Here is a 27,032-nt window from a genome sequence, read left to right as displayed (position 1 = left end):
GTTACACACACATTTCAGGAAAACCTTATTTGCCAGCTTGTTTGTTGAAACAACAGGGTCTGTTTCCAAACAGTGTCAATATAAAGCTGCAGTGTCAATATAAAGCTGTCATGATATGACCAATGCAAAATTATGCTATATAGCAAATGCAGTGTTACTACATTTATTTCTCGTCCAAATATGTGAAAAAAGTATACCTGCAGAAATGGGTTGATATACAACTGGCTTATATACAGGATTAATTAAAAATGCAGTATTGTGTATTCTAATTACTATTAAAATACATAACTAATTGCTTTTATAAAATACATACTAATTACTATTATAAATACATTATTATGCAATATTTATTGTAAATGTAACAAAAACTAAAAGTTAGTTTTCTTCTGGAGAACTATGAAAGATAAGCACTTCAAACATTTAATTGCGGAAATAAGACCCAAATACCATTACAGATGCGTTAAAGAGAATGTTACGTCTTGGACTCCAGTCTTTAACCTTTTTAAACAATTTCCAATCATCTGATCTTCAGTTAAATTTTCCAGCTTTTTGATGGCATATTTAAACCTAAGAATACAAATAGCAGCCTAATGTAATAAAAAAATTTTAAGCATCGCTGATTAAAACCAGTTTAATTACATTTAGCATCATGGATAGAATCAATAGTTATATAGCTGCCTACAATAACCAAATATATTAAAAGTTCATAAATTTCACTTCATTAAAGTTTACTTTCGTGAAATTCAGCAGCCTGTCCTAATAGTATACATTTGTGATACCATCACATATGAAAAACCACTGGTACCTGAAATTTGCAACGATATAAATACATCCATGTGATTTCCTTGCAACCTGTAAACATTAATAGTATAAATTAAAAGCTCTACCATTGGATTTATGGTTTGAATTTAACTTAATTGAGTTACAATCCAAAAGAAAATTATATGTTTAGCCGCTGAAAGAAAAATAATTTTATTATAGTTGAAAAAAGTGAGTAAAATAAAAAAGAAATTGACAGTAATGATATTTCAATCATTTTTATGACAACATTTATTATAAATATTAAAAAAAATCAAAGGCGAAACAGTTACTATCTGAATGGTTCACTAGACAGACTTCCGACTGTAATGTGGAATGGGTGTACTTCTATACCCAAAGGACATGACTGATATAATCACGCCATCAAAGATAAACCAGCAGTAAATAATTCAGTATTTTGAAAATGTGAATTTCATGGACATGTTGATGAGCTGATACAACTTGTCTTTAGTCAGAAAAGACGAGAGTATTTGCATTATTCTTACCATCTAAATACAAAGGGCTTCATAAAGGTAAGTAAGAGGAAAGAAGAATTAGTGAAGTGCTGTACAGTAGAGATGCGTAGAGTTTTCGTAAAATGAAAAGAACGTCATATTATGAAGTCTCCGGATAATACAAATTTTATTCATTTTCACTTATAGATGTAAAATTTCTTACTAACCGTATCGGGGAAAAACCGTATCGTAACAATTTTTTACGTAAATCATAAGGAGTAAATTGTGATAGCATGCATCAGGCGAAATTCTTAGGCAATCATATTCTTGTAATTAGTCTTTTTACATCTTCGATGTAGCGAGTATGTAATAATACATATTTGAAATTAAATTAAGGCTGTTTCTACCGCCTCGATTCTGCCAAGAGAAGCATCAATGATAAGAGCAGAACAAGTCCCTGGTCGAAAACTGTGTTCTAGCGACAAATTCAGAGAGTTGCCACCTACTGGAGTAAGTGGTTTGTCGACCTCAATCTTTTGCCAGACATGGTAAATTTTTTGCTTTTCCCCACCTGCCAGCATTCGCGTTATTTATACAGAACACGAATTCTTAAATTGTGTCGTTTACTGTGTAGTGGCTTATGTTTCTGCACGGTAGCTTCGGTGTTTACATTTCGTGTAATTCTAAAAACTGAAAGTACGATAGAATGTAAGGAATTCTTGATCAGATACAGATGTTTGATAAAAGGTGTTTCCTTTGCGATAAATAAAATTTACAAGTTCAGACATTTGTGAGAATTTGATTTAAGAAAGCACCCGATGTAGTACCAAACTGTTCATTTTCGTAATATCATTCCCGTTAGTATGTCTCCTTACTTATATAGAAATAGCAAAAACTGCGTTCTCGTGACACTTGTACAATGTTTTGCAGATCAAATATGCAACTTTATGCAGAAATTGTAAACTTTGTTAATGGAATTAAAGGTTAGGCGAAATTAGGCTCGTTTATGTGAATACCGAAAAACACACGAGAACTACTTACCCAAGCAGAGGAATGATTTCGTTTAGGACTTTCTAAGAAATTCTTGCTCGTAATCCTGTTATGCATGAGGAAAAACCACGAAAAACATTCATGCAGCCAGCGAGTTCGGCGGAGTTTGAACTCGAGTCGAATTACCAGTATTCACGGGTTTGCTTGTTTGCTTTTAAGAAGTAATTACAGGTCTAATTAAGAAGTAATTACAGGCTTTTGTAGAAGTATACCACTTAAATAAGGCTATATTTCGACTGATTTTGCGCTTTTATGTACATGCGTTCTAATTAAGCAGGCTCGTGACATTTAACCTCTCATGTATTAACAAACTTGTATGAGAGGGTAGAATGCCTCTTTGATTTTCTGTATCTCTCTGATTACGCTAATATTACAAAATGTAACGCAAGGCGAAATTTTATATTGGAATAATTTATTGCCTGGAATAATGGCTCTTGACCTGTTTTGCCTCATGCACCCCCTTTACCATTACCAAAAGATCATTCTTCCCCTTTCCGATATCTTGAAAATACATATACTCTTATTTACATTATCTCTTAACGTGTTTTATAAATTAAACAACAAAATGTATAGAAAATCTTGATAAATACCAAAACTTGAATAAAAGTAGATTTTTATATTCAGAAATTAAAACTAAATACTTAACAGCTAAATAGAATAAAACATAGTTCAAGTAAAAAAATGTTCAATAACATGCCTAGGTGTTGTAATCCAGTTTTTGTTCAGTGAGAAACTTGTGATCGTTCATTCCTTGTCAGTTTTTGGATACGCAGAGAAGTGCTTGAGTCACTTTCAACCTCCAGTCTGCTTCGTTGTCGTTTTCATTTGCAACAGAGTCTAAAATCAAGACTCAAAAAGATATTTCCACACAAATGGAAGCAATGCACAGATACCTTTGACTGCCACTCTTGGGTAAGACTCGCACATCAGGAACCAAATTTCTGTGACTGATTTCTCTTCAAATATGTGTTTTGATCGAGAATCGGTCTTCAGTTCGAGCAGTTCATCTTGAAAATTATCAGGAACTTTTTTGACCCAAACTTTGAATCGATTTTCCACTAATTACTCATCAGAAAGCTCAGGAAAATATCCCCTAAATTCGTTTTGTAGTGCTGCCAAACACTGCATAATTAACAACCTGAAATGCTTACAATTTCTCAAACATTACAACATTTTTCAAGTTAACTTTTACCTTCTTGTTTCCTGGTTTACTCGAAAACGCTTTTATAGAATCGTTGAATTTTATGATGCTTGCATTTTTTCCTTGCATTTGAATATTTAATTTATTGAGCTACTCAAAATTACCAATTATATAAACAAGGCGCAAGTTCCATTCCTTATCATCAATCCAGGCAAAAATTCCCCTTTGCTTTTAATTTAAAGAAATACCGTATTTGCCGGCGTATAGCACACACACCCGCCTATAAGACGTACCCCCCTTTTTTATACACATTTTGAAAGATAAAACTTTATTACTGATCATTATAATGAATTTACAGTATTTTAAATATAAAGTAATACAAACATAAAGTCTGGCATCTTTTCAGATATTTTTGTTTTAGCTGATTTCTCTTCATGAATCTTGAACACTATGACGTTGACCAAGTAAAATCGACAATCTCTCTATCAGTCGCTATCACTTTCGCTTGATGAATAATCATTTTTGCAACGATTGAAAGTCCTGCTTTTCTGTGGTCTAAAATCCAAGTGTTCAGCTCTGCCTCAAGTTCAGGCCATATGCAGTTTCCTTTTGAAGGTTATGTATACTGTGAGTTGCTTTTTTTAGATTCTCTTCCTGATTCCGCCAAGTCCTTATCATTTTCTCAGTTGGGGATGTCCCGAAATGCCTCTTTGAAGTCCTGTTTTCATGTTCTTCAGCATACGCTATCGCACGTAGCGTGTATGTTATGTTATAGCAATGCTGACGTTGTTTTTGAGCCATAACTTTCCAACAAATTTAAGAAAACTGAACAGTAGAAATTTCACACTCTTAAAAGTCGTTCACAAAATCTGTAAAGTTTAAACGAGCCCCGCTGTGCATGCGCATTCGCTGAACTCTACGTAACTGTAATATTCCTACACACCGCAAGGAAACAAGAAAAATCGCTTAACTCCGAATAGAGGAAATTTCCATAAATGAATGTAATCAAAAACTGAGTACGTATAAAACTCATCCCGTTTTTCAGACCTATTTTCAAAGGAAAAAATGTCCGTCTTATACGCCGGCAAATACGGTAATTTAAACTAGTATGAATATATTTTCCAAACTCCAATAACTGACAATCAGTTCATCTAGTTGAACTGAAGATAAGCCAAATGCTAGACTTGATTTCCTGTACAACTGAATTTTGATATCCATTGCCATATCACTGATTCTCCTTTGAACAGTTCTGTTTGATAGTGAAATTGCTGCAAGCTTTTTCTTCATTTCATTTTGCAACATAGTTTCAAAGATTTTGAGAGAGCAGAATTTGATCAGTTTCCCCAACTGTATGCGGTTTTCTCTTATTTGCAGTTTCCAGTACTACCATATAGAAAGCTTCAGTAACGTGAGGCCTTTTTTCTTGAGCTGCCTCTGTTAAACCTAATTTCATCTGTTTAAGAGCATTTCCATGCCGCTGTTTTTATATTGATTTAAGAACATTCTGCAAGTTGCTTTAGGTTTGGTTTTTTTCAGAAAATCATTTGACAAAACTTTGCTACAAATAACACGTTAAAATATTTCCTCTCCTTCGATTGTGACGGCTGTGAAAACGTATTGAATATATGAACCATCATTAATGTTCTTTCTTGAAACTGTTTGTTCTACTATCCGTAGATATAAAGTTTACAATATAAATGTATCAACGGACAAAATCATTTCTCACAGCTTCATTTTCTGCCAAGATAAGAAGGAACAGATGCCCAACAAGAAGCTTCCATGTTAAAGGGCGAAATGAACACATGGCAATTTGTAAAATGTTGCTTTCGACCGAGATATGCGTCTTCCACCCCGTTCCGTTTTGAGAGAAGCACTGGTCTTGGCAGCTAGGCAAATTCCTCTTTAAATTCTTCATTTTATTCTTCTTAATATATTATTATTATTTTATTTCACTTGGACTGCATCAAGAAGCAGATGGAGTCAGGCTAATAGCATTACCCTGAAACTACGAAATTTACTCTTGGGGGAGGGGATTTCCTTGCTTTTTGAGAACCTCTAGTCTAGAATCTAGAATGCTTTTAATATACATACGTTAATGAATTCATGAACTTACTTATCTATATGGCACTTGGTAATAACTGTGTACGTGTCAAACATTAAAGCTAAAGTTCAGATTTCTTCAACTGTATCATTACACTTTCTTAGCTCAGAAGGTATTCGAGTTTCACTTTTATTCATTGTTCGCTTTAGTTTGTAATAACTCAAGTTGTTCAAATAACGTCGCAAACAAGATAATGATCTTGTGGAGACAAGCTATTTGAATTTGATTTGAAGCGTAATACGTGACATCTAGAGTCACTTTTTCTGAATCAAAATGCAAATACTTTCACGGGAATGCAAAATTAGTCATTAATATGCAACAACATGCAAGATCTCTACAACGTACTCTATAGGGCAGCAAGATGAGACGGAATTCACTAAGCGAATGTTGATTATACTATTATTCCGCATGACGTCGTTGTAGAAGCATTAAAATGTGACTGTCCCTTCTCTGCTAATCATATTCAGTTGGCTGTTGTAAAGACGTGTTTCCGAAGTGGATTTTAGGCCACCGTTATAAATCCTCACCTGAAACAGTATATCAATAATTCTGTTTTCTGCTGTGGAAATAATATACTAAAAGAGATGAAATGTCGAATATTTTATGTAGTACAGTAAATGACATATATAACATTTGACTAATTTAGTTGTTTTAAGTACAGCAATAAAATAACTTTTCTCGAATCTTTTCACGGATCAACATTTCAAAACCAGATCAGATGCAAAATGTACGGCAATAAAAGAATCAGTATAGTTTAAAGTTAGAAAATTCTTATTTGGTATTCAAACCAAGGATTAATAATTTTAAAAATGAAAAATGTCTAGAAGGTGCATTTAAAATTCTTATAACTTATAAAGTTATTGGTTATTGTTTGGTTAATTGATCATAGCGAAATACGCAGAGGCTATCCTGTCTTAGAAGGGATGTCTTCATGCAGGACTTTCTAAGAAAAAAAACGACTCGTATTTATGTCGTACATGGTCAAGACCACAAAAATCACACATGGCACATCTTGTATGTTAAGAACCAAACCCGGACAAAGTATTTATTTTTATCGGCCTCTGGTGGACGATAAACTTAGCGCAAGCCTTTGATTTCAGTCTTGGAATTAATTTATGTACATTTGTTATGGCATTGTATTTACTATTCTACACGATTGTAACTCATTAGTCACAAATGGTAGCTATTATGGGAATAGAGATATACTTATGTGTTAGATATATCCATAATTTTCAGGAATTTCAAAAACTTATAACACTTTTCTTCATTTAATACCTTCATAACAAAAACTGACCATTCAGTTGCTTCTCAAGTTTGAAAGTATATCAACAAATGTGTCTAGCATAACTTAATAGAAAAAACTCATTCACTGTTATATGGGTTGTCACTTGCTCACTGTTATAAATCAGTTAGTGACTATTATTAATACCCGTATTATAAATCAGGAATTCTCAAACATTTTGCATTTACATATCCTCTGGTGCATTTTCATAGATTGTACCCTTCTTATCATCAATATATTTGCAACTGATATAATCGCTGCTGTAAATAAATAACCCAAAAATGGAATTTAAAAATCAAGGGTATAGTAAGAAAAACAAACTATGCGCATCATTTATGCATTTGATATTCGCTATTCGAAAGGTAAACTAGGTTCATATAAGTACATCAGAGAGCATATTAAAAGCTATATTACACTAATCTGTACATTACATTATTAATGTTTATTTGAATTAATCAGTTGTTGAAAAGCGTTAATATATTCTTAAAGTTTTTCAGTTAATTGATAAATTAGTTTTGAATAATGTTTAACATAAGAGAAATAAACATTTTTAGATGTGGCAAAATTATTTAATACTTTTTTGTATGTAGATACTTTTTTTAAAACAGCTTCATGTGATGTAAGAAGCAATCTTAAATCTGGAGCTTTGCATTCAGCTTGCTGTGGTATTTATTTTTAATAAAGGTATAGGAAAAGTTAGCTGTCTCCACTACTTCCACATTCTGTAAAGAATAACATAAATTTAAGCGATACTACAGCTTAGTAAAAATCTATAGTCATATCTTCTACTGATTATCTGCCCAGTTATTAATATATTATTTTTCTTTCAGTTTGGCTTAAGAATATCCATCGAATATTCTACCAAGTTCTTTTTTATTACTTATGGATAATCTGGCAGCTAGGAAGAACTCTTCTCTGAAGGGATTTGCTATCCAGAGTTTCGCCTTTCAGTGTTTTGAGAAATACTCGAAAAATGATTTTACACTCTTCCAATAATCGGTTTTCGATCAATTCTCACTCATTTCCTGAGGCAGCTATAACTCATTTTTCGGTAGCTTATTGCATAAGGATTCAAATGCTTCAGCCTGGCCTTTTTCAAAGAATGAGCTCTAAATACCTAGTTTTTAATCAGATATTTCATTTTATCCGAAATTTTAAAAATTGTTCTAGAATATTCTGCAATGCCAAATTTAAATAGTTTATTTTCAGATATTAGGCTTTGCCTAAGGATGAGGGTTTTATTGGCTGGGTCAGTTTATTTTCAGGTATTAAGCTTGCAGCAACATTAGGGTTTTTTTTTTCTTTTTAATTCGGGAGACTTGAGAAATGAGCAATACCCTCGCTGGGACTCTAACCTAGGGCCTTTCGAATACGCGCCGAGCGTGCTGACTGCTCAAAGGCATGCTAATAAGGCGGGAGAAATACCTTTAGTCCGGGCACCACTGTAGAGACATTTAGGTATTTTTTTAAAGCAGCAGAGATGAAAAAATGAGCAATGCCCTCGCCGGGACTCGAACCTTGGACCTCTCGAATACGTACCGAGCGTGCTGGCCATTACACCACGAAGGCATGCTAAGAAGGCGGGAGAAATACCTTATAGGCTTTGCCTGTGAGTGAAGGGTTTATAAGGTGGCTGCAAGTTATACTGTGGACTTCTTTCATGATACAACACCGACGACTAGATTAAAATCTTGATATAGATTTTCTCCAATCAGAATATACCGCGAAAGAAATATCCCAGTTAATTTTACCTTTTAAAGTAATTAATTATCAGTTGCATAAAGTATATCCCCAGGTCTTTCTCGCTTTGCAAAGGATGAAAAAGTTACTCTTAGCTTCTTTGCTTTTCAAATGCTTAGCAGTAAACAAGGATAAATTCAACAAGCAAAACAGAGGATAAATTCTCCTATTTTCTAGCAAAGGGAGGAGATATTCGTTTTGAATAGCTAGCAATTCTAATGCTTAGCGAGGAAGAATAGTTCTCCGCCCTGCTCATAAAATCTAAATAATTTCAGTCCGTTTGATTAATTTGTATTACGCAGCTGATATATGTGTCTTTTTCCTCAATATTTTTAATTGTTTTTGCTTGTCCTTAAATGTTCTGGTTCATAATCTTTAAGGAATTCATACACAAATTCAGAATCCCTGTTACAAATAAAAGTAAAGTAAATGCATTTTATCATGTGTACTCTAGTTAATTTTTTTTTTTTTAAATATAGTTTCATAGCAGTTCAGGACTCCATATAAGCAAAAACTTTTGTACATATACCTCTGAACACCATATGCTTTCATCACGATAAAAATTTGTTTTTGAACAATAGCACTTATAAATACAACGAATTTTTATTTACATAAATTAATTACGAAGCAAGTTTTAAAATTTTTTGGCATTCTGTTAAAGAGCGGAAAAAAGAAAATGATATATTTTGCTTTTTTGTAATCGATTAAATACATTTTTTATATAAAGGTTTTAAATATATTTTAACAGTTTTATAGTAGTTCAAATTGTTCATTCTAGTAGTGTTTAAGAATCGAAATTGAAAGTTTACAATGGTTTCCGCAACCAATTCGAGAGAAACGGTGGTGCTATCCGCCGAGCGGAGCAACTTGTCCTTACGTATTTCATAGACATAGCCCGCCTCAAATTCCAGCAATTTCTTTCCAGCCTCGCGTGTTAGGAGCTATTTATAAATGTAGCTACCTTAATAACAGCAATGCCTTTTCATCAGATGTGTGACGTCATCGTTTCCGCCATCGCGTTGTTATTCCCGAGGACATTTTTTTATTTCCTGATGGCTACTAATATATGTTAGTTCATCAAGGGAGGCGTATTTCCACATCGCATCGCTCTATGCAGTGATAGACACCCAGAGGGAAAAAAAATAAAAAGAAAGTGTCGGTTAGCTGCAGTGAACATTCGTTTTGTCAGAATACCGATCAAGAAATGATGCAGTAAAGGGACAACGGATTTATAACCGATTCGAAATTTTCATTAAAAGTTGTAATAATTTCTTTATAGGACATTTCGAATTTAGATGATTTATTGTATAAGTGGGGTTTTAAGGGGAAATGTCTGTAAATCTATCGAAAACAATTGATGAAAATTTATTCAGTACTACTACTAAAAATGCTAATAATAAACTCGTTTTTGCTTTCATTTCGAGTTTACAAACAGAGCTTTACATTTAGTGGTGTATTTTTTAGGTATAAACGACCTTTCAATAGTTATCTTTCAAACTTATCTCTTTCATAAACTGGAATGATCTGCAGACCATATTCTCGCTCTTTTGGAAACAAATTTTTTTAGCATATGTTAGTATCAGAATATTTATATTTTAGAAATACAATTAATTAAAATTCATTTAGTTTTGTATGGATTAAGTTGATTGAAGAAAATTTATATTCGTTTTTTGATAATTCAAAACAAATAGAATTTGGATAATCTTTGTCTTATTAACTAAAAATTAAATAAATGTTATTATTCATATTAATGAGATGGATGAGCCTGCCGATTCTTTCGCAGCTGTTATGTATTTAGGATGTGTGCTGGTGTGCTTAAGTCTGAGATCGGCACATACATGAAGTCGATTTCAGTGCTTTGTTTTGATTTGAATTAGTAATGAAAACCGTTTCACATACGGAAAGGTAGAAGCAAACTTAATTATTTTTAAAGCACGATTGAACAGTCACTTTATTCCGTTTCATTGGTAATGAGCTCAGCAGCACCATATGTGCATTTAAAAGATGACGAGAAGCGCCACAATCATAATGCTCTCAATCTTTATTTTGTTCCAAAGACTAGCGTGGAAGTCCAAACATAGAATAACAAGTAATAAATTTCATAAAGTGTCAGCCTTGGGAGAAGAAGGTGATAGACGACTGTCATGTAATTTCCAAACTCGAAGGTTTTCATCTGTAATGTGATATATTCAGTTAATTTAAATTTTGTATTTTGTATTTTTCGGAAATTTTGAAGGACCACAAGAGCAAGCTTTGAGAACCACTTGTGGTCTGCGAACCACTGATTGAGAAACGCTGGTCTAAATTATTAATGAACTAAGGAAGGAGGAAAACAGTAATATATAAATTACTGAAGTAATATAAATTATTAAACGGCGAAATAACAAAATGTTCGCAGCTGGCAAATGGAAATTTAATTAAATCAAAAACTAAGCTTAATGTATTACATTTATTCGTAGAAAAAATATATTAATAAAATTCAAATATAATTTTAAAACAACTGATAAAAAGGGAAAGAAATATGTTGCAACATCCTAAAATAGTTAGAAACTGCAACCGGTGTTTTTCATTTATGGGCATTGATATAGCACAGGAAACTGGGGCGAAGATCTATTGGAAATAAAGTACAAATTAAACTCACGTTACGTTTAATAAATGTAATAATACTAGTTTGCATGAGACGCTAGTTTCAATGAAGTATAAAAGATTTATCACAATTTTTCACCGTGACACATATTAACAAAAATTTCTTGTTGAACGACATTAGAACAACAATTTCTTTATTCTTAAGCTTGCAGAAAATAGTGCGATAAAGGAATATTTCAAGCGAGATGTCATAGAAAGTAAGTTAGACTCATTAGAACTAGGAATCGAATATTGTTAGAGAAAGTAAAACATTTAAAAAGTTAAGATCTTTAAAAAGTTATTTTCATGAAAGATTGTGGCAACTTTTCCATAAAACTGAGATATTATGTATCTAATATATGTTTTAAAATTCTTCAGTCACATACATTCTCATTCCTTAATTTAATCCATTTACTACATATAATTAAAATAGTTATTTTGTCTTGCAATATATTTCAGTGCTGTTTTAGGAATTAATATGCTGTGTATTAAATCTTCATTAAAACTTATAATATTTTTCTAGAGTATTAACTTCTTAATTTTCTTTCAGTACACATTATAATAAAAGACGACCATTTTAAATTATTTAAAATTTTACGTATGTGAATAATTTCTCAAAACAGCTCAGTGCAGTTTTCCTACAAAATTAGCATTAATCGGTTAATCATTTGAAATTATAATTTTGTAGCTTTATTTATTTTGACGTGACGACTGCAAATTTTGTATGATTTCATATGCAGGACTGAAGTGGGAGTGAGAAACAGCATACAAGCAGAAATTACGTAAGATAGGTAAACAACACAATGTGGAATATTTGATAATATAGGATCATAATTTAATTTTAAAAATTACTTACCTCTTCTTACCACTTATTCATTATTATCTACTTATCCATTTACCTCGGCAAGGGTTAACTCTGACCGAAACGTAAGGTATTTATCTTGCACACAGCCTCGCGCCTGGCCATTTCTCAGAATGCCTTCAACAAAAGATTTTTAACTTAATTGGTCTGAAACTACCCAACAAACCGAATGATTTTAAACCAATAAAGACACTTTCTAATAATATATTTTACTTATTAGTAACATATGTAACTGATGTACATTAAAAATTTACTTTATTTACTTTTTAATATAAACAACTGTATGAACATTTGCAACTTTAATTAATAGGATGTTTTCAACGCTATATATTACATGCCAGTGCAGAAATTTTGTTTACTTATTTATTTATTTATTTCATGAAATGTTAGAAATATTCACAGACTGAGCATGGTTACTTGAGACTTCTGCTTTCTCTCAATTATTGAACTCAACAGCAAGGATCTAGTATGCCTTCATTAGTCTTTGAACAATCTTTTCTTATTATGCACGTTAATCATTCTTATGATCTGTTATGTAAATATTGCATTGTATTTTTAGATGTCCTTTATTTACTTGCATTTTGAAGCTTATTTTCCTTATTTCTGTAAGATTCGCTGTCTTGCATAGTCACGTACCACAACAAAATTCTGTAAAAAAAAAATCGTTTAAAAGCAATGATACAGACTATTTGCATAATGTAAGATAGCAAACGTGTTGTGGTATGAAGGCTTCTGGAAGTCAGTGGCATCTACGGTGCTCGTGCAGAATGTACGAGCAAATTATCCTATTATACAATGTGTGGCCGTTATTTTTTAATGTCTCCTTACTTCTTTCAGCGGTCTACTTGACTTATCTTTATATCAAATTTCCGATCAAATACATCATATTCTTTCGATTAAATATGAGGTTAGTGTGTTGCTCGACCCGAAGAGAATTCTGATATCTGGGCATTAGAGAGTTCTTTTTTTAAGTAATAATTCTCCGAACTATGCGTACGAGATTATAATGATATGTTTTTTCCTTTTCCGTATACGTTGACAAATATTTTGTTCCGATATTCAGTGATGAAAAATTTTCTTGAACTGAGTATCATTAATTTTATTCTATCAGTTTATGATATCAGACTGTTTCATTCAGTTAAATGTTTGCACATCATTTGAAATTATATAAGCTGTATAATAAATGGTCAAAAATTAAATGAATCAAAGCTGTACACAAAATTTAAAGATATTTAGACTCATTCCCGGTGATCTCATATGTAAAGCTTGTGTTATAGCCACCTCGATATATCAAATATGTGTAGTTTAATAAGATATCTCAAGTCAATATATAATAAAACATCTTGTTAGTCACATCTATCTAGAAATTGAGGAGATATTAATTTGTGGAATCTATAAATTTCATCTTTTTTCTTCTGATTTCTCAGTAAGTGACTTCGCAGATTTCAAAATTGAAGTTAATTTATAAAAAAAGCATCGCATTTCTACTTTTTCTAGGTTGTTGTTTAAAATGAAAAATTTGAAATTCTTTAATATTATTAAAAGTATTGTTGTTAATATATAAGTGTAGTTTTGCGCAAATTTCCTTATATACTAATAAGCAATATAAGTTTTGCTAAAGTAAATGTTGAAGTCATTAATTTTGCTTTAATTTCTGATATTATTTCTGAAAGATTATTATTTGTGTAAAAATATCACTTTTTGGAGAGTCGATATTTACGGATCTTCTTTTTACTTTTACAGAACTTTTCGAAAGCGATGGTTGAGCCATCGATTACAAACGGCGTAGAGGCGGAGGATGTCTGGACACCGCTTGCTGATAAAAATACTGGTGCGTCCGCTAACGGTAATGGATGTCATGTGAATGGGCATGGAGTCAGAGCGATCGTTAATGGCCATATTGATGGCGATCCCAATGCCAGAGCAGTAAGTCCTGTAGAGGCTGAAGTAGCAGAAAGCAGCACTTGCGGCATTTTTTCGTTCAGACCAAGGTGGCTGCAACCTTTTGCCAACAAAAAGGCATTCTTAGCTGTATTTTGCTTGACTAGCGTTCTACAAGGCATGTATTATACATATTTTGTCAGTGTGTTGACTACCATAGAGAAATTATTCCAAATTCAGAGTAAGACTACGGGTATTATAATGTCTGCTACTGAAATTGGACAGATTGGTGGTGCTCTATTATTAACATATTATGGTGGCCAAGGCCATCGGCCACAGTGGATTTCTTGCGGAATGTTTGTGTTTGCTGTCGCTTCTATATTATGTTCCACACCACACTTTATTTTTGGTACTGGAGAGGACGTTTCTAGTAAATATTTTGACAACGATCATCCGAATGCTTCAACGTATAAATTGCGTGAATTAAACGCAAGATTGTGCCACGACATGAGGAATTATACGAAAGGTAATGCTTCGTTTTCAACAAAATTGTTGAGCTCAGAGCCATCTAAGATAATTGCTCCTCGAGATATACCAACTACTGCTGGTCCGAAGTCAATAGGAAACACAACAGATGTAGAGGAGTTAGTCCATGTCTCTAAAAAACACTTTTATAAAGGCCGCATAGCGTCGCGTTGTGATTCTCCTGACAATACAGCTCATCAAACACGGATTAGACACACTGTTTTATCTATTTTCTTTGCTAGTCTTTTATTTATTGGCATTGGAGCTACTGCAGTGTATACTTTAGGCATACCGTACATTGATGACAACGTTGCAACTAGAGAATCACCTTTATATTTTGGTAAGTTAATTTTATTTCTTTTCCCATAAATATTTTCCAATTAAATAATAATCTAATTGATAAAATATATACTAACTGATTCTCGAAATTTGAATAAATTGGAAAACAAGTCAATGAATAAAATTATGTATCTGACTAATTTTCTTGAAAATGTTCTTTTATTCAAATTTAGCAGAAATAAAAGTATAGATGTACTTAGCTTTTCCATTTTATGTTAAATTTGGTAAATTTTGCATTTCTAATATTTCTGCTTCAATAAGCGTGCGCAAGAAATTGAAGAGTGCAAATAAATTTAAGAATAATTCTTTTCACTGGCATGAAGTTTCTAATAGGATAGGATGTAAAATTTTAGACTGGAGTTTGAACCGAAAACTGTCGATATACTAGTGCAAATGAGTGTTATACTACTCATCCTACCTGTTTCTGTACTTGCTTTCCTCTTTTATAATTGCGAAGAAAGGTAATAGGAACTCAGAAGCAGTTGTCTAGTGCGTAGGAATGTTGGTATTATACGTATAACCATCTAGGACTATACCGTGGAGTTACTACTTGCAAATTATATTTCTATGAAAAGCCGTGAAATAAAAATGCTATGCAAACTTAGGTTACTCCCTTTTGTACTGAAGTTTTCTTCATCTAAAAATTAATATTTAATTAATTTTGCAATATTTGTAACTATTTTTATTATCTGCGACATGTTGAGTGGAATAATTCATCTTCCAGTCGATCTGTTGAGTTCAGTTCCATTTTGCCCGCTGCCAGCAATTGGCTGACTAAGGAGAAATGATTTCATAAAGTATATTGCAAATGATACGCAGAGCAGTTTTCCAATTTAACGTGTAGTATATATTTCGTGATTTTTGCATTGTAAGATTAATTTTTTGTTCCTCAATTTATATTATGCGCGAGGACAAATAAACTATATAAATCTATACATTTTTCTTTCTTGTATATTATTTTTCTGTTTTGTGAACGACTAAAAGCTCAATACATATACATTTAATATATGATTATAACTTTTATTTTAAATTTTGTTTAAAAAGGTGTTCAATTTAAAAAAAGGCAATTGAATCTTTATTGATTTATTACCTATTCAGTAACAAGTATTTACTTGAAAAAATATTTCTTTTTTTTTTTCAGAATTTTGAAATTTGCAGACAAATTTAAAAATGTAATTTAATTATTAAGTCTTGCGAGATATTGTGTATTATTAAACTGCATTCAGATTTCATTTAATTTTCGGATTTATTGTTGCTAACTTCATCATGAGGCATATGCACAGGGAAAAAATTCTTCGTAAATAACATGTTAAAAAATAAGTGAGGAGGAAGTCATGGCGACGAAATACTGTAGCAGAATTTCGTAATATATGGCTGAACTTTTTATCGGTTAAACTAACGATATAAAATAACAGAATATCAAATCTAGTGTTGATATCAAATGAAAGAATCAAAGCGCCAAAATCTCTGAATTACCAGTGCGAAACCATCCGGTTACTTGTCTTCTGAGTGGAATTTTGAACGCCTGTGTGAAATTAAATACGAGAAAACTACAAACAATTCATGCTGTAGGAAATAAAATCCGACATGAAATTACAAACGCTGAAATATTTTTATCCATTCCACTACAAATAGCCATGCTGGAAAACAGTACATAAAATCATAATTTATGTAAAAGGAAATTAAGTATGTTTTGCCGCTTGTTTATCTGTTTTGATGCATTTTCTGGTTATTGAAAACAAGGTTTACTTTCATGAGCATGAATAATAGATGTGTAAGGTTAAATCTGATTAACTGTAAACTAGATCTTCTTATGCTGCATTTATTCTCGTCTTCGCATTTTATTAAATAATCCAAGTTCAAAGAACTCAGTTAACAGGTTAAAAACTTATCTAAAAGTTTTATTAAAAAGACTTGTTTTATAGTACAATTAAAGTTTAATAAAGCCTAACCAGCGCTACTTGAGGAACTTCGAAGTTTAAAGACTTGATAAGCAGAAAATAATTTCAGTGCCTAACCAACCCGGCTTCAGCTTACGCGGCTTCCAGCCTAAGCCATTTGTAAAATCACTCACAAAATTCAAATCGGTATATGGACGTCACGTGGTATAAAATGCTTTCTGGTCAGTTGCCACTGAAACTTTCGCCGTTTAAACTCAATTTAATTTGCATTCTGGCCATGGCTGACCGAATAGAGAAAGGAAAGAATTAACATAAAAAATAACTTGTCAGCTGAAATAAATCGTACCGATGTACCTATGCATTTCGAAAAAAAGCTGCACTTTGACTGTAAAATGACTTTTTCCTGTGAAAACAGATAATCATACTGCTTCTGTGTGTAATTATTTTTAATTCAGAATTTGTATTCATGAGCATAAAGAGAAATCAATATCTTAAATTTTAAATGTTTTTAAAAGATGGATTTTTACATGTTCTGCGACATGTTGAGTTTTTTTTAAAAAGCTGCGATTAATTACTTTAAGCTATTCCTTTAAAACTAATTTCAGTGTTTCAGTTTAAAAACATCGCTACTTTTGGTTACATTCAATTCTGCTCTTGCGTTGTACTCCTAAAAAATGAAATCACTTCTAATAACAGCTTATTATTTTCTCGTGGCATATCCTGCTTAGAATTACTCATAACAGCAACAGTTATTTTATAATTATCTTCTTTATGCCACAAGCAACTTGTATGACTCTGAAAAGTTTCATTTAAGGTTGCTGTCCATGACTACTTTTGTTCGCTTTCTATTGAGTTAAGTCATTAATCAAATTTTCAAAACACTTTATTAGTATTTTTCAGGGCTGTATTTCAAATCTACGAATTTAGGACTTGAACTGCATCGTTTATTTGAAAATTTTTGCTGTCCATGACTACTTTTGTTCGCTTTCTATTGAGTTAAGTCATTAATCAAATTTTCAAAACACTTTATTAGTATTTTTCAGGGCTGTATTTCAAATCTACGAATTTAGGACTTGAACTGCATCGTTTATTTGAAAATTTTGTTCAAAAACGATAGACTGTAACCGAAATGAAAAATTTCAATCTCTTTTATCCAACTAAATATACTGTTATCGCGAATATAATATTTACACGTTAGCAGAGAGTTACTAACTTAATTGTTGATACATTTAAAATTTTAGGCATTTCTATTTAATTCGCATCAAAAATATGTATAATATGATTTTATGTATTTTATTGATAAAGATATCGATTTCTATTCATAAAGCTTTATTTTATGATTTTATGTATTCTGTTAAAAAAGATATTGATTTCCTGAAGTTTAAAAAAATAATTCATTTCAGGCATAAAATTCTCATTTTACACGAAACCATTAAAATAAATTAATTTTATTTTTAGAAAATTTATTGCAAAAGAAAGACTGTAAAATTAGTAGGCCTATCAAAAGTTAAAATACATTTGCAATTTTTACGTATATGGCTTGAAAGATAGCCCTTTCTGAGAATATTTATGCTCTTTTGAAGCAATTAAATTATTTTAAATTTTAATTTCTTTTTCGTGTTTAATTATAAGTCTTTAACCATATCAGATAAATTAGAGATAAACCTATTGGTGATTTTCAGTGCCTGTACTCCCTGCATGTCTATATGCTTTCATAAATGGTGGTCACTTTCAGAGTTGATCATCTAAGCTATAGTGAAATGTTGCACTTTTTTTATAATAATCTAATTATTTTTATTTCATATTAAATAATGTTTTGTTAGAATTGAAAAAAAGATTAATCTATCTATATTTCTTTGTTTATGAATAAGATTACATCTCATTAACGTTATTAGCTTCAAAAAGGATCGCCTAAATTAACTTTCCCTTCCCTAAAGTATTACTTGGGTCTTTCTGAAGATGAAGTATAATCCAGACTCTGCATGATCTATTTCTCAATCGAGTGCGCTTAATAAGTAAATACTTATATAAGAAAATATAGAGAGAAAATAAATATCTGAATCTGAAAAAAAAATTGCAGTAATTATTAAAAGAAAAAAGCAGAATTCATTGCTTTATCGTTCCAAAAAATATCTTTGTTTGTTCGGCATTAAATCTAATTTCTCTTGCTTTCATTTAGGAGAAACTAAATAAACATTATTTCAGAGAATGTTTCTGCAACTAATTCAAGTTTAACGGATATGTTCGCTTTTTTAAAATGAACATAGTTAAAGAATATTTTGTGATACTCATTAGGCTGAATATTTGAATCAGTTTACACCAACTAAATAATTGTTAAATTCTAACAGTTGTTTAGTTTACGGCTTTCCAAATGTTATGGTATTAGCGGAGGCTGACAGTTACCTCGAAGCCGAGGGTGCGGTTTCAGTTACCAAGTAAGGCTGGACTAGTCTTTCCTCTTCCCTGCGGACGTAATTTCAATCGCCTCCAGTGATGCACCCAGAGCAAGTTCTCGCTAATGAGACGGCTAACAGGTTCGGCCATAATTCCAGAAGAATTCCGAATTGGGAACTCCGGCCGGTAAAAAGTGTTTAGATTATCGTCCTTGGGAATTTTTCTACTTCTTCAGCTATTTAACAACGAAATCAACTAGAGCGAAGCTGTAATTTAAATAATCATTCTTTTTTACCTAAAAATTTTAAAGTTACAACTTGTTATTTCAATATTTTGAATGATTTCTCATATTCAGCTACAATGTAAAACGGAAAATTTTAAACAAATCTAGAGAATTATGATTTAATTGCCAAAGTTTTCTGTCATATAATGAGATCTAATCGCGAGCACTCTTTTTTTTTTTTTTTTTTTTTTTTTCTCGTTTATGTTATCAATTGTTCTTAGGAGTGAAAAGATTTGTTCGAACTGAATCGAACTTAGGCTATCTTCCTTTTTTGGCTAGTACTATCTCACTGCGCTACTGAAGCCGATAATTTTAATATGTTGGTAGTCTGACTTATCTCACTTGTCTGACGTAACATCAGAACAAGCCCACGATATTCATCGTGGCAAGGAGTTCAAGATTACGCTTGTTGTTGACAAGAGCCTTGATCACCATCCAGGTGACATTACGACTTTGCTCAGTTCCGCCCCCAGTTTTGATGGAGAGCACCCCGGGAGAGACGAGTCCGAGAGTCTCCCCCTCTTTCCCTACCAGCAACATGAGAGGACTTTCGGCTCGCTGCATATTTAGAGTACCCCCATGCCGCACAGGCACTATACATTTACAAACATCCATGCCCTCTCCGGGAGTCGAACCCGCCCCTTCGGTACGGCAGTCAGCGTCGCTAACCAGTATCTCGGTTGGACGGCATAATTTGAATATTTAAACATGCACTTAAATGCACTCATTTGCGGTTTTGCAGCTGAAGATGATGGTTCGGTAAAACCATCGAAACTAGTCCTGTGAAAATTTTGTGAATATAGCGCTGATTTTTGTTGTTTGACTTCTGAATTAGTATTTATTCGGCGTGTTATTGTGTCTTAATTATTGTGTCTTAATGCACTTAAATGTTACCAAATGTCGCCTTTGCACTCACTATTTCATGCGAAGCAGAATACGAACCACGAAGTGTAATATTTGAAAGTGTTTTCACCCAGGTATTGTATTTGGAACCGGGACCAGATATAAAAATTACGGATTTCTGTTGATTTGGTCATAATAGTAAAAATCTATACTTAATTCGAAACCCAGGCCCAGGAATTTCTTGTTCGCGGCAGGCAAGCTTCCCCTTTGCTACAAGCCTTTCTGTCCGACGAACTTCATAGTAATACGCTATTAGGAAACTTTGTGCACTTCAGTTTTCCGTAATATTTGGTGTAAATTTAATATGCGAGATTATTGATTTTCCTCCAGTCTTTGCATTCCATTTAGCTCTTCTTTTCATTATTTTCTAGGTTTTGCAAATCCAGCAAACTGAATGTAAGAAAACGAATTTGTCTACCGCAGATGGTCATGACATTCGCTTAATTTAATACCCAGATTATGAATCGATGCATTGGAACAGTATTAGGAAAAAGGTTTTTGAATCGAATTTAATTAAGTTATCCTCGGATTGCAACAAAACGTTATTAATTTTATATCGCATTGGTCAAAGAAAAATCAGAAAATCCTTAAGTAATATTACTTCAACACTATTGGTTTCAAAAATTACGCAATGAACCAGATAAAATTACGAATTTAAAACATAACAACCTATTTATCTTTCTTATTAATCAACAGGTTCGTGTTGATTCAAATACTCTCATAAGTTTATTGTAAAACAGACTAAGTGGTCAATTCGCAGCGTATGCTAGGAATAGAGCCCAACAAAGAACTTTTTAAATTTATACTTCTAATTCTGTATTGCAGTGAGTAGTATAGAAAAGAAAGTTTATACTTTTTAAGTGTTTATTGCATCAAGATTTTCGAAGTTTATTTTAGTTTTGAGGACACATTTTTATTAGCACTTTTCAAGAGGTTCGAAGTATTACTTAAAACATTGTTAAGTTATGGCACCGAAACTAAAATGCTATTAAATAAAGAAAAAATCTTGAAAAAAAAATTCACTAGAGATCTACAGCTGCATATGACCAAGGAACCCTAAGCTGCTAAGGTAAGATAAGCAGTAGCAATATTACATGCACAACGTCTATCTGAAGTCTGAGTAAAAGGACCTCATAAATTTGGAGACTGCTCGTATCTTATGAATAACTGGGCGTTGCTTTCTTGGCGGCACTTGCAGGAAGTTCACGGGTCAAACCACCACTCATGATATACTCCCTTTAACTTTTCTTCTATATTTCATTTATGTGTTAATTATATCTCTAAACATATAAAGATGGTTTGATTTTGTACTAGTGTTATGGTATGCAAGGTTTTAGTGGTGAGAAGGCAAGAGTTATATACTTTGTCCGCTCTGAAAAGGAAAAAAAATGCAGAAAGTAAACTTTTTGCGAGCTAAAGAATTTCTTAGCTTTATTATTATTATGATTGTCCCTTTTTGCCTCTGATGAAGGAATTAATTTTAGACTTTGAAGCAGCTATATAGATGCTGCCTAGTTATTTCGTTGCAATTTATTTTCTTTTCTATTTTTAAAAAAATTCTTTCGGTTTGAACGTGAGTGTTTAATAAAGTATTAAATGTTTAGTCAAAATATTTTAAATGAAAGTTATAAACTTGTTTTATTATAAACGCATTGCTTTAATGTTTTTAATAAAAAAGAGCGGATTAAAATTCTTAGGCTACTATTTCCTTTATGTCAGCTTGTTTTACAAATTACCCACTGTATTTCAGTTTCTTATACGTTTTATAAGGAATTACTCGTATTGTAATACCCATGTGAGCTGTCGTGTCGTGAATGGTTAGCTCTTCCCGCTAGCAGTTAAATGATTCTTAGTTCGAATTCCACAGAGATTTCGATTCCACAGACTTCTTGATTTCGAGACATTTTCTAGTCTCCAAGACTTATGGTTTACCTTTATTCACTTAACGTTTACCATTGAGTGGATAGCATCTTTGTGTAACTTAAAAATCAAAAAGGAAATTTTGGAACTAAATTGAAATTTTTTTGTTCCTCTCATGAAGGTTTAACCATTTCTTCTCCAGGTAAGGGATTACAGACATGTAAATTAAATAAAACTTCAAATACCTTATCTTAACTGAAAATAATATGATCAAAGAGAAATTTAATTTTTTTTTTACAGTACATTATACACAATACAAAACGAAAATACATTTTATTCATCTCCTTTGTTTAACGCTTCAAACAGAACTTGTCAAGGAAAAAGTATTTTGCTTAAACCAAGTTGATTTGTGATCTCCGCTAAAGTTTTCATAAATTTGATGTGATCCTTATTTATATAAATAAATATGTCTAAGAGCCTGTTAAATGTCTTGTTTTCAGCAGCATATTTACATGATTATCGAATTATGTAAGCCAAATCTGTCATATTTATGTAACCGCTTTGAAGATAAAATTTTTAATAAATATTACCATTATCCTGAACAATTTGTGAAATTACAAGCACAAAATAAAATAAACAATTTTTGTAATTATTATTTTAATATTGAAACTACATAATAGTACATATATCATGTCCATCTAAGGGAATTTTTTAATAAAATAAATTATTTTTACTAGTTTATTTCCTGATGGATTCGAAAAACGTCATTTTTATGCACATTTTGCCGGTTCTCATCTATGTAGACTTCCTACTAAATTTAATAAATTAATTTTGATTCTCTTTGCTTTGAACTTAGAGGAAGGACCAACTTTATGCAAGCACACCATTCCTTTAGTCTCTTCTATGAGTGTTAGGGAGAAAAAAAAAAAACTTACTTTCGCTTACTAGGACTTAGTGTGTTAGTATTATCATCAGCACATTTTGTATTTTCACCTAGGTATACTTCTCAATTTTTTTTTTCGTCTGTCAGTGTAGTTAATCCGAAATATACTAACTTTTACGTTCTTTTTGCTCTTTTGAACTTTTCCTTAACAATGTATTTATATCAACTTTCTCATATAATTTTGGTTACGTGAACAAGTAGAGAGAATGTTTTAGATTTTGCACTGAAATCAATAACAATGGGGAAAATTCCCAGGTGATTTATGCTTCTAAATCACTCTTAATCGAAGATGATATAATATCTCAAGAGAAGCAATTCGTTGCAGGCACAGTTAAAGAATCTTTGAAGGTAAAAGAAAAGTTAAACAAAGTAAAACAATTATTTGCAGAAAGATTGTACTGCCTTTATTTTAAATTTATAAAAATGTAAATCAAAGTTAAGTGTGTATCATATGTAAGCTTCAATTAAAAGCAAACTAAGCTTTACTTAATGGAAAGGCATGAACTGTGTTAGGCATTTCTTTTCTGGTTTGTCGCGCTTAGAGGACAAATTGCCTTCATTGAAGAATATTTTATCTACCCATTTTTACTTACTTATTTTTGAAATGGAAGCGGATCTGAAACATTACTAATACGCGTTTTTAAGATATTACGATTTTATTCAGGTTTGAAATGCTTGTTTCCTGTAATACGGATGACGCCAAAAAATGCATGTTTTCAATATTTTTTAACATTTAAAAAAGAACCACTGTAGAGACATTAGGTTTTTTTTTTTTTTTTTTTTTTGAAGTAGGAGACATGAAAAATGAACAATGCCCTCGCCGAGACTCGAACCAAGAACCTCTCAAATACGCGCCGTGTGTGCCAACCACTACACTACGAAAGCATGCTAAGAAGGCGGGAGAAATACCTTATAACACTTACTAAATTAATAGTGATGGCTATCGATTCGAAACCGATTTCTCTATTCGTTTAATTGTATAGTTGAAATAAGTTCCTTTTTGATTAAGTAAGACTATGGAAAAATATTCCATTTGTCTAGAAAGAAGGATATATTTATAATGCCCTTTATGTCGCACTGCTAGTGAAAATTAGAAAACATTTATACGGATAGTGAACTAAATGTAAAAATGCAAAATATACTCGCCAGCAGCGTATTTAAGTTTTATAAATATATTCTACCGGGAAAAAACTTCTTATAGTGCAGCAGAAGTCTTTTTTTCAGGCATCTGAATTTTTTATTTTAAAATGTGTTACAAATTTTGATTCTTATAATGCCGGATTCAGATCTCTTTTAAGGTTAAATATATCTCAAAATTTTCGGGAGGGGGAGATCTGATGTTGTTTAAAACTGCATCATAAATGAAAATATTATTTCTTTCACATAAAAGCATTTCAAAAGTAAAAGTATGAAGTAATAAAATAAAAATTATTTCTCTTAAAATTTCAGATTTTGAATTTTCTATAAATACCTATTTCTTAGTCTGGTTTTCTAACAAAGGGAAAAAATGGAATGAAAATAAAAAAACAGAATACTTGCTACTTGAAAGGTTTAAGGCAACAGAATTGAAATAACAAATTTCAAATCCATATCAAGATATCTGCTATTGTTTAAAAACTGCTTTCATCCTTATCTAATATCAGTTTATATATTTAATTGTCATGTAATCATTACGTTTTCAGAAAAAAAGAGTGCTTTACTTAATAATCAGAGGTAAAATTTCCATTGATTTTGATTCTAAAATTAATTGCTTCAGTAGTTTGCTGATAGATAGAATAAAATGCCGCCGCAAGAATATTCCAAGTGGAATTAATCATGTCAAAAAGGCAATTTAAATGTCTGGCGGTCCTTTAAAATCTGTGTTATGAACCGACACCTGACCCACTAAGCGACAGAAAGAATAAAAAAAACAAGGAACGGTTAATAACTTTGATAGCTGTCGTCTGCAGAGAGAGAGAATCCTGGGATCGATTCGCGATCGAAGCAGAATCTTTACGACGTTGACCTTATAGTCAAAGGAGGGACGTTGAACTTACACTGACAATACTAGTGCACTTACAGCAGCATAATACCGCTATCCTGCAGTCGCTCAATAAATATCTGAGACACTTTTCATTTTTCAGGCATCAGAAGCATTTCTGGTTCTTTCTGCTTTAACATTAGTAGATAATTCTAGTGTGCGTTATCATAATCTAATAAATCCAAATCTAATTATCTTGCAGCTAATCATTATTCGTTCATTGCAGCAAAAAGTATATTCAATCTAATTGTAATTCATAGCAAAGCTTTAACTTAAGTTAAACTACCAGTTCATGAAAATGAATCAAAATATTGCTAGTTAACAGATGTAACAAAAATATAAATAACACGTTTTTTATCAATTTTTCAGTGAAACAAATATATAAATCTACCATTGGAGAAAGGCTGATAAAGCTATTACATAACGAGCATATTTTCAATTTCCACAATAGGAATTCAACTATGATTCTTAGGGGGTGACTGGAATTTCGGTGGCCTCGATGTCTCAACTTTCATTCGTCCCTCAAACGGAAAATTATTTCATATAATTTTTCTGAAATCTATTTTTTTTTCATTTGTCTTTTCATATCAAGAGAAAAATGGCATAAGGAATCGATCCGTTCAATCTTTAGAACTTATCCATTGACATGGCATAAAATGAATTAATCAAGATCCATTAGAAATTTTGTGACATTGCTCAGGTACTCTGTTCATGAAAATTGTAAATATGAAGCAAAAATATCTTTTCCCGTAGATTTGAAGAACAGATGAAGAAACCTTTCCCCCCCCCAAAAAAAAATTGATTGGTGTCTTACTGTAGCAATAGATGTAATTAGAAAGTTTCGAATATTTTTAATTGTAAGCTTTAATTTCGTCTCAGTTGTACTGTTTTTTTCGAATATTGTGAGATATATCTTTACAAATAAAGCTGCAGTATAAGACATTCTGTATAAAGAGGAAGTGACCGATAGGTATTCGAAATCTGTGTTTCATAGTGTATGCTATTAAATTATGATTAAGAATGCTTAAAATTGGTATCCGTATAAAAGATAAAGGTTTCAAAAGATCGTTACTATCTTTTAGCCTTTTTTTTAATATTATTTTAAATTATTTTTCACCCAAATCCTTTAGAAAGTACGCATCGATCAATCTTAAATGAGACATAAAATTATTAATCTAAGAATGTATGCAAAAAAAGTAATCAAAGAATATTTTTATTTCTGTTCGTAAATAACATATTAAAGAAATCTTCATTCTTTAATTCATTTTATGTTTCTAACTTCTAAAGGAAGCAAGAAAAATTGTTGTGCACGAGTGAAACTCCCTCCCCCTCTTGAGTTATTTTTTTTTCCTGCGCGCGTTAGAAAACTTCTAGGTCAAGGCTTAATGGGTTTGCGTACTATTGCAGTGTTTACTGGACCGCCTGGCAATTTCTTTCTTTCGAGCGTTAACCATTCACTGATGCGGAACACTGATACACATTGTAGTTTCAACATTCAGTCAGTTGAAAATCTTTGAAAGAAATCTTGCTTGAGAGAAAGAGAAAGTTAAGCGAGTTATTGTTTTTATTTTCATTTAAATGAAATGTAAATTTGTTTCTTTCCAATTTCATGTTTATTTTGATTTTTTATTAGTATTTTTTCCCCACCCCGAATGTATCATATTTTTCCTCGTTGCGTTACTTTGAATTAAGCCGATAGCTCTTGTTTCTCACATGCTTTAACAATTTTATTTATAAAAACTATACGTTAATGTATTTAAACGCTTCTCAAAAATTAAAAAATCGACTTTGTATAGCACAAAAATTCAAATTCCATGTTTAATTTCAAGAGATAAAATTTTATCAGATTTTTTAAAAAATCTTGTAATTACTCATATGTTTCCTTTGGACTTTTTTTCCTACTTATAAAACATTTTATGTATCTACTTA

General features: G+C 31.8%; 1 protein-coding gene across 4 annotated transcripts in view; it reads left to right on the top strand.

The window, feature by feature from the left end:
- The window catches only part of LOC118192704 (solute carrier organic anion transporter family member 74D-like), a 277,424-nt gene that overhangs the window by 202,922 nt on the left and 47,470 nt on the right, over positions 1 to 27,032 (top strand). For all 4 annotated transcript variants that reach the window (XM_085807989.1, XM_085807992.1, XM_085807990.1 and 1 more), the window contains one exon: positions 13,798 to 14,800. In XM_085807989.1, the coding sequence (XP_085664115.1) occupies positions 13,798 to 14,800 (1,003 nt within the window). The remainder of the gene's footprint in view (positions 1 to 13,797; positions 14,801 to 27,032) is intronic.

This window comes from Stegodyphus dumicola, chromosome X1 (assembly GCF_044657685.1).
Source record: "Stegodyphus dumicola isolate Sdum_Otavi_A_Nest chromosome X1, ASM4465768v1".
In the NCBI taxonomy this organism is placed as follows: Eukaryota; Metazoa; Arthropoda; class Arachnida; order Araneae; family Eresidae; genus Stegodyphus; species Stegodyphus dumicola.
The sequence above is the reverse complement of the archived record's forward strand: the minus strand, read 5'-3'. Positions and strand labels throughout refer to the sequence as shown.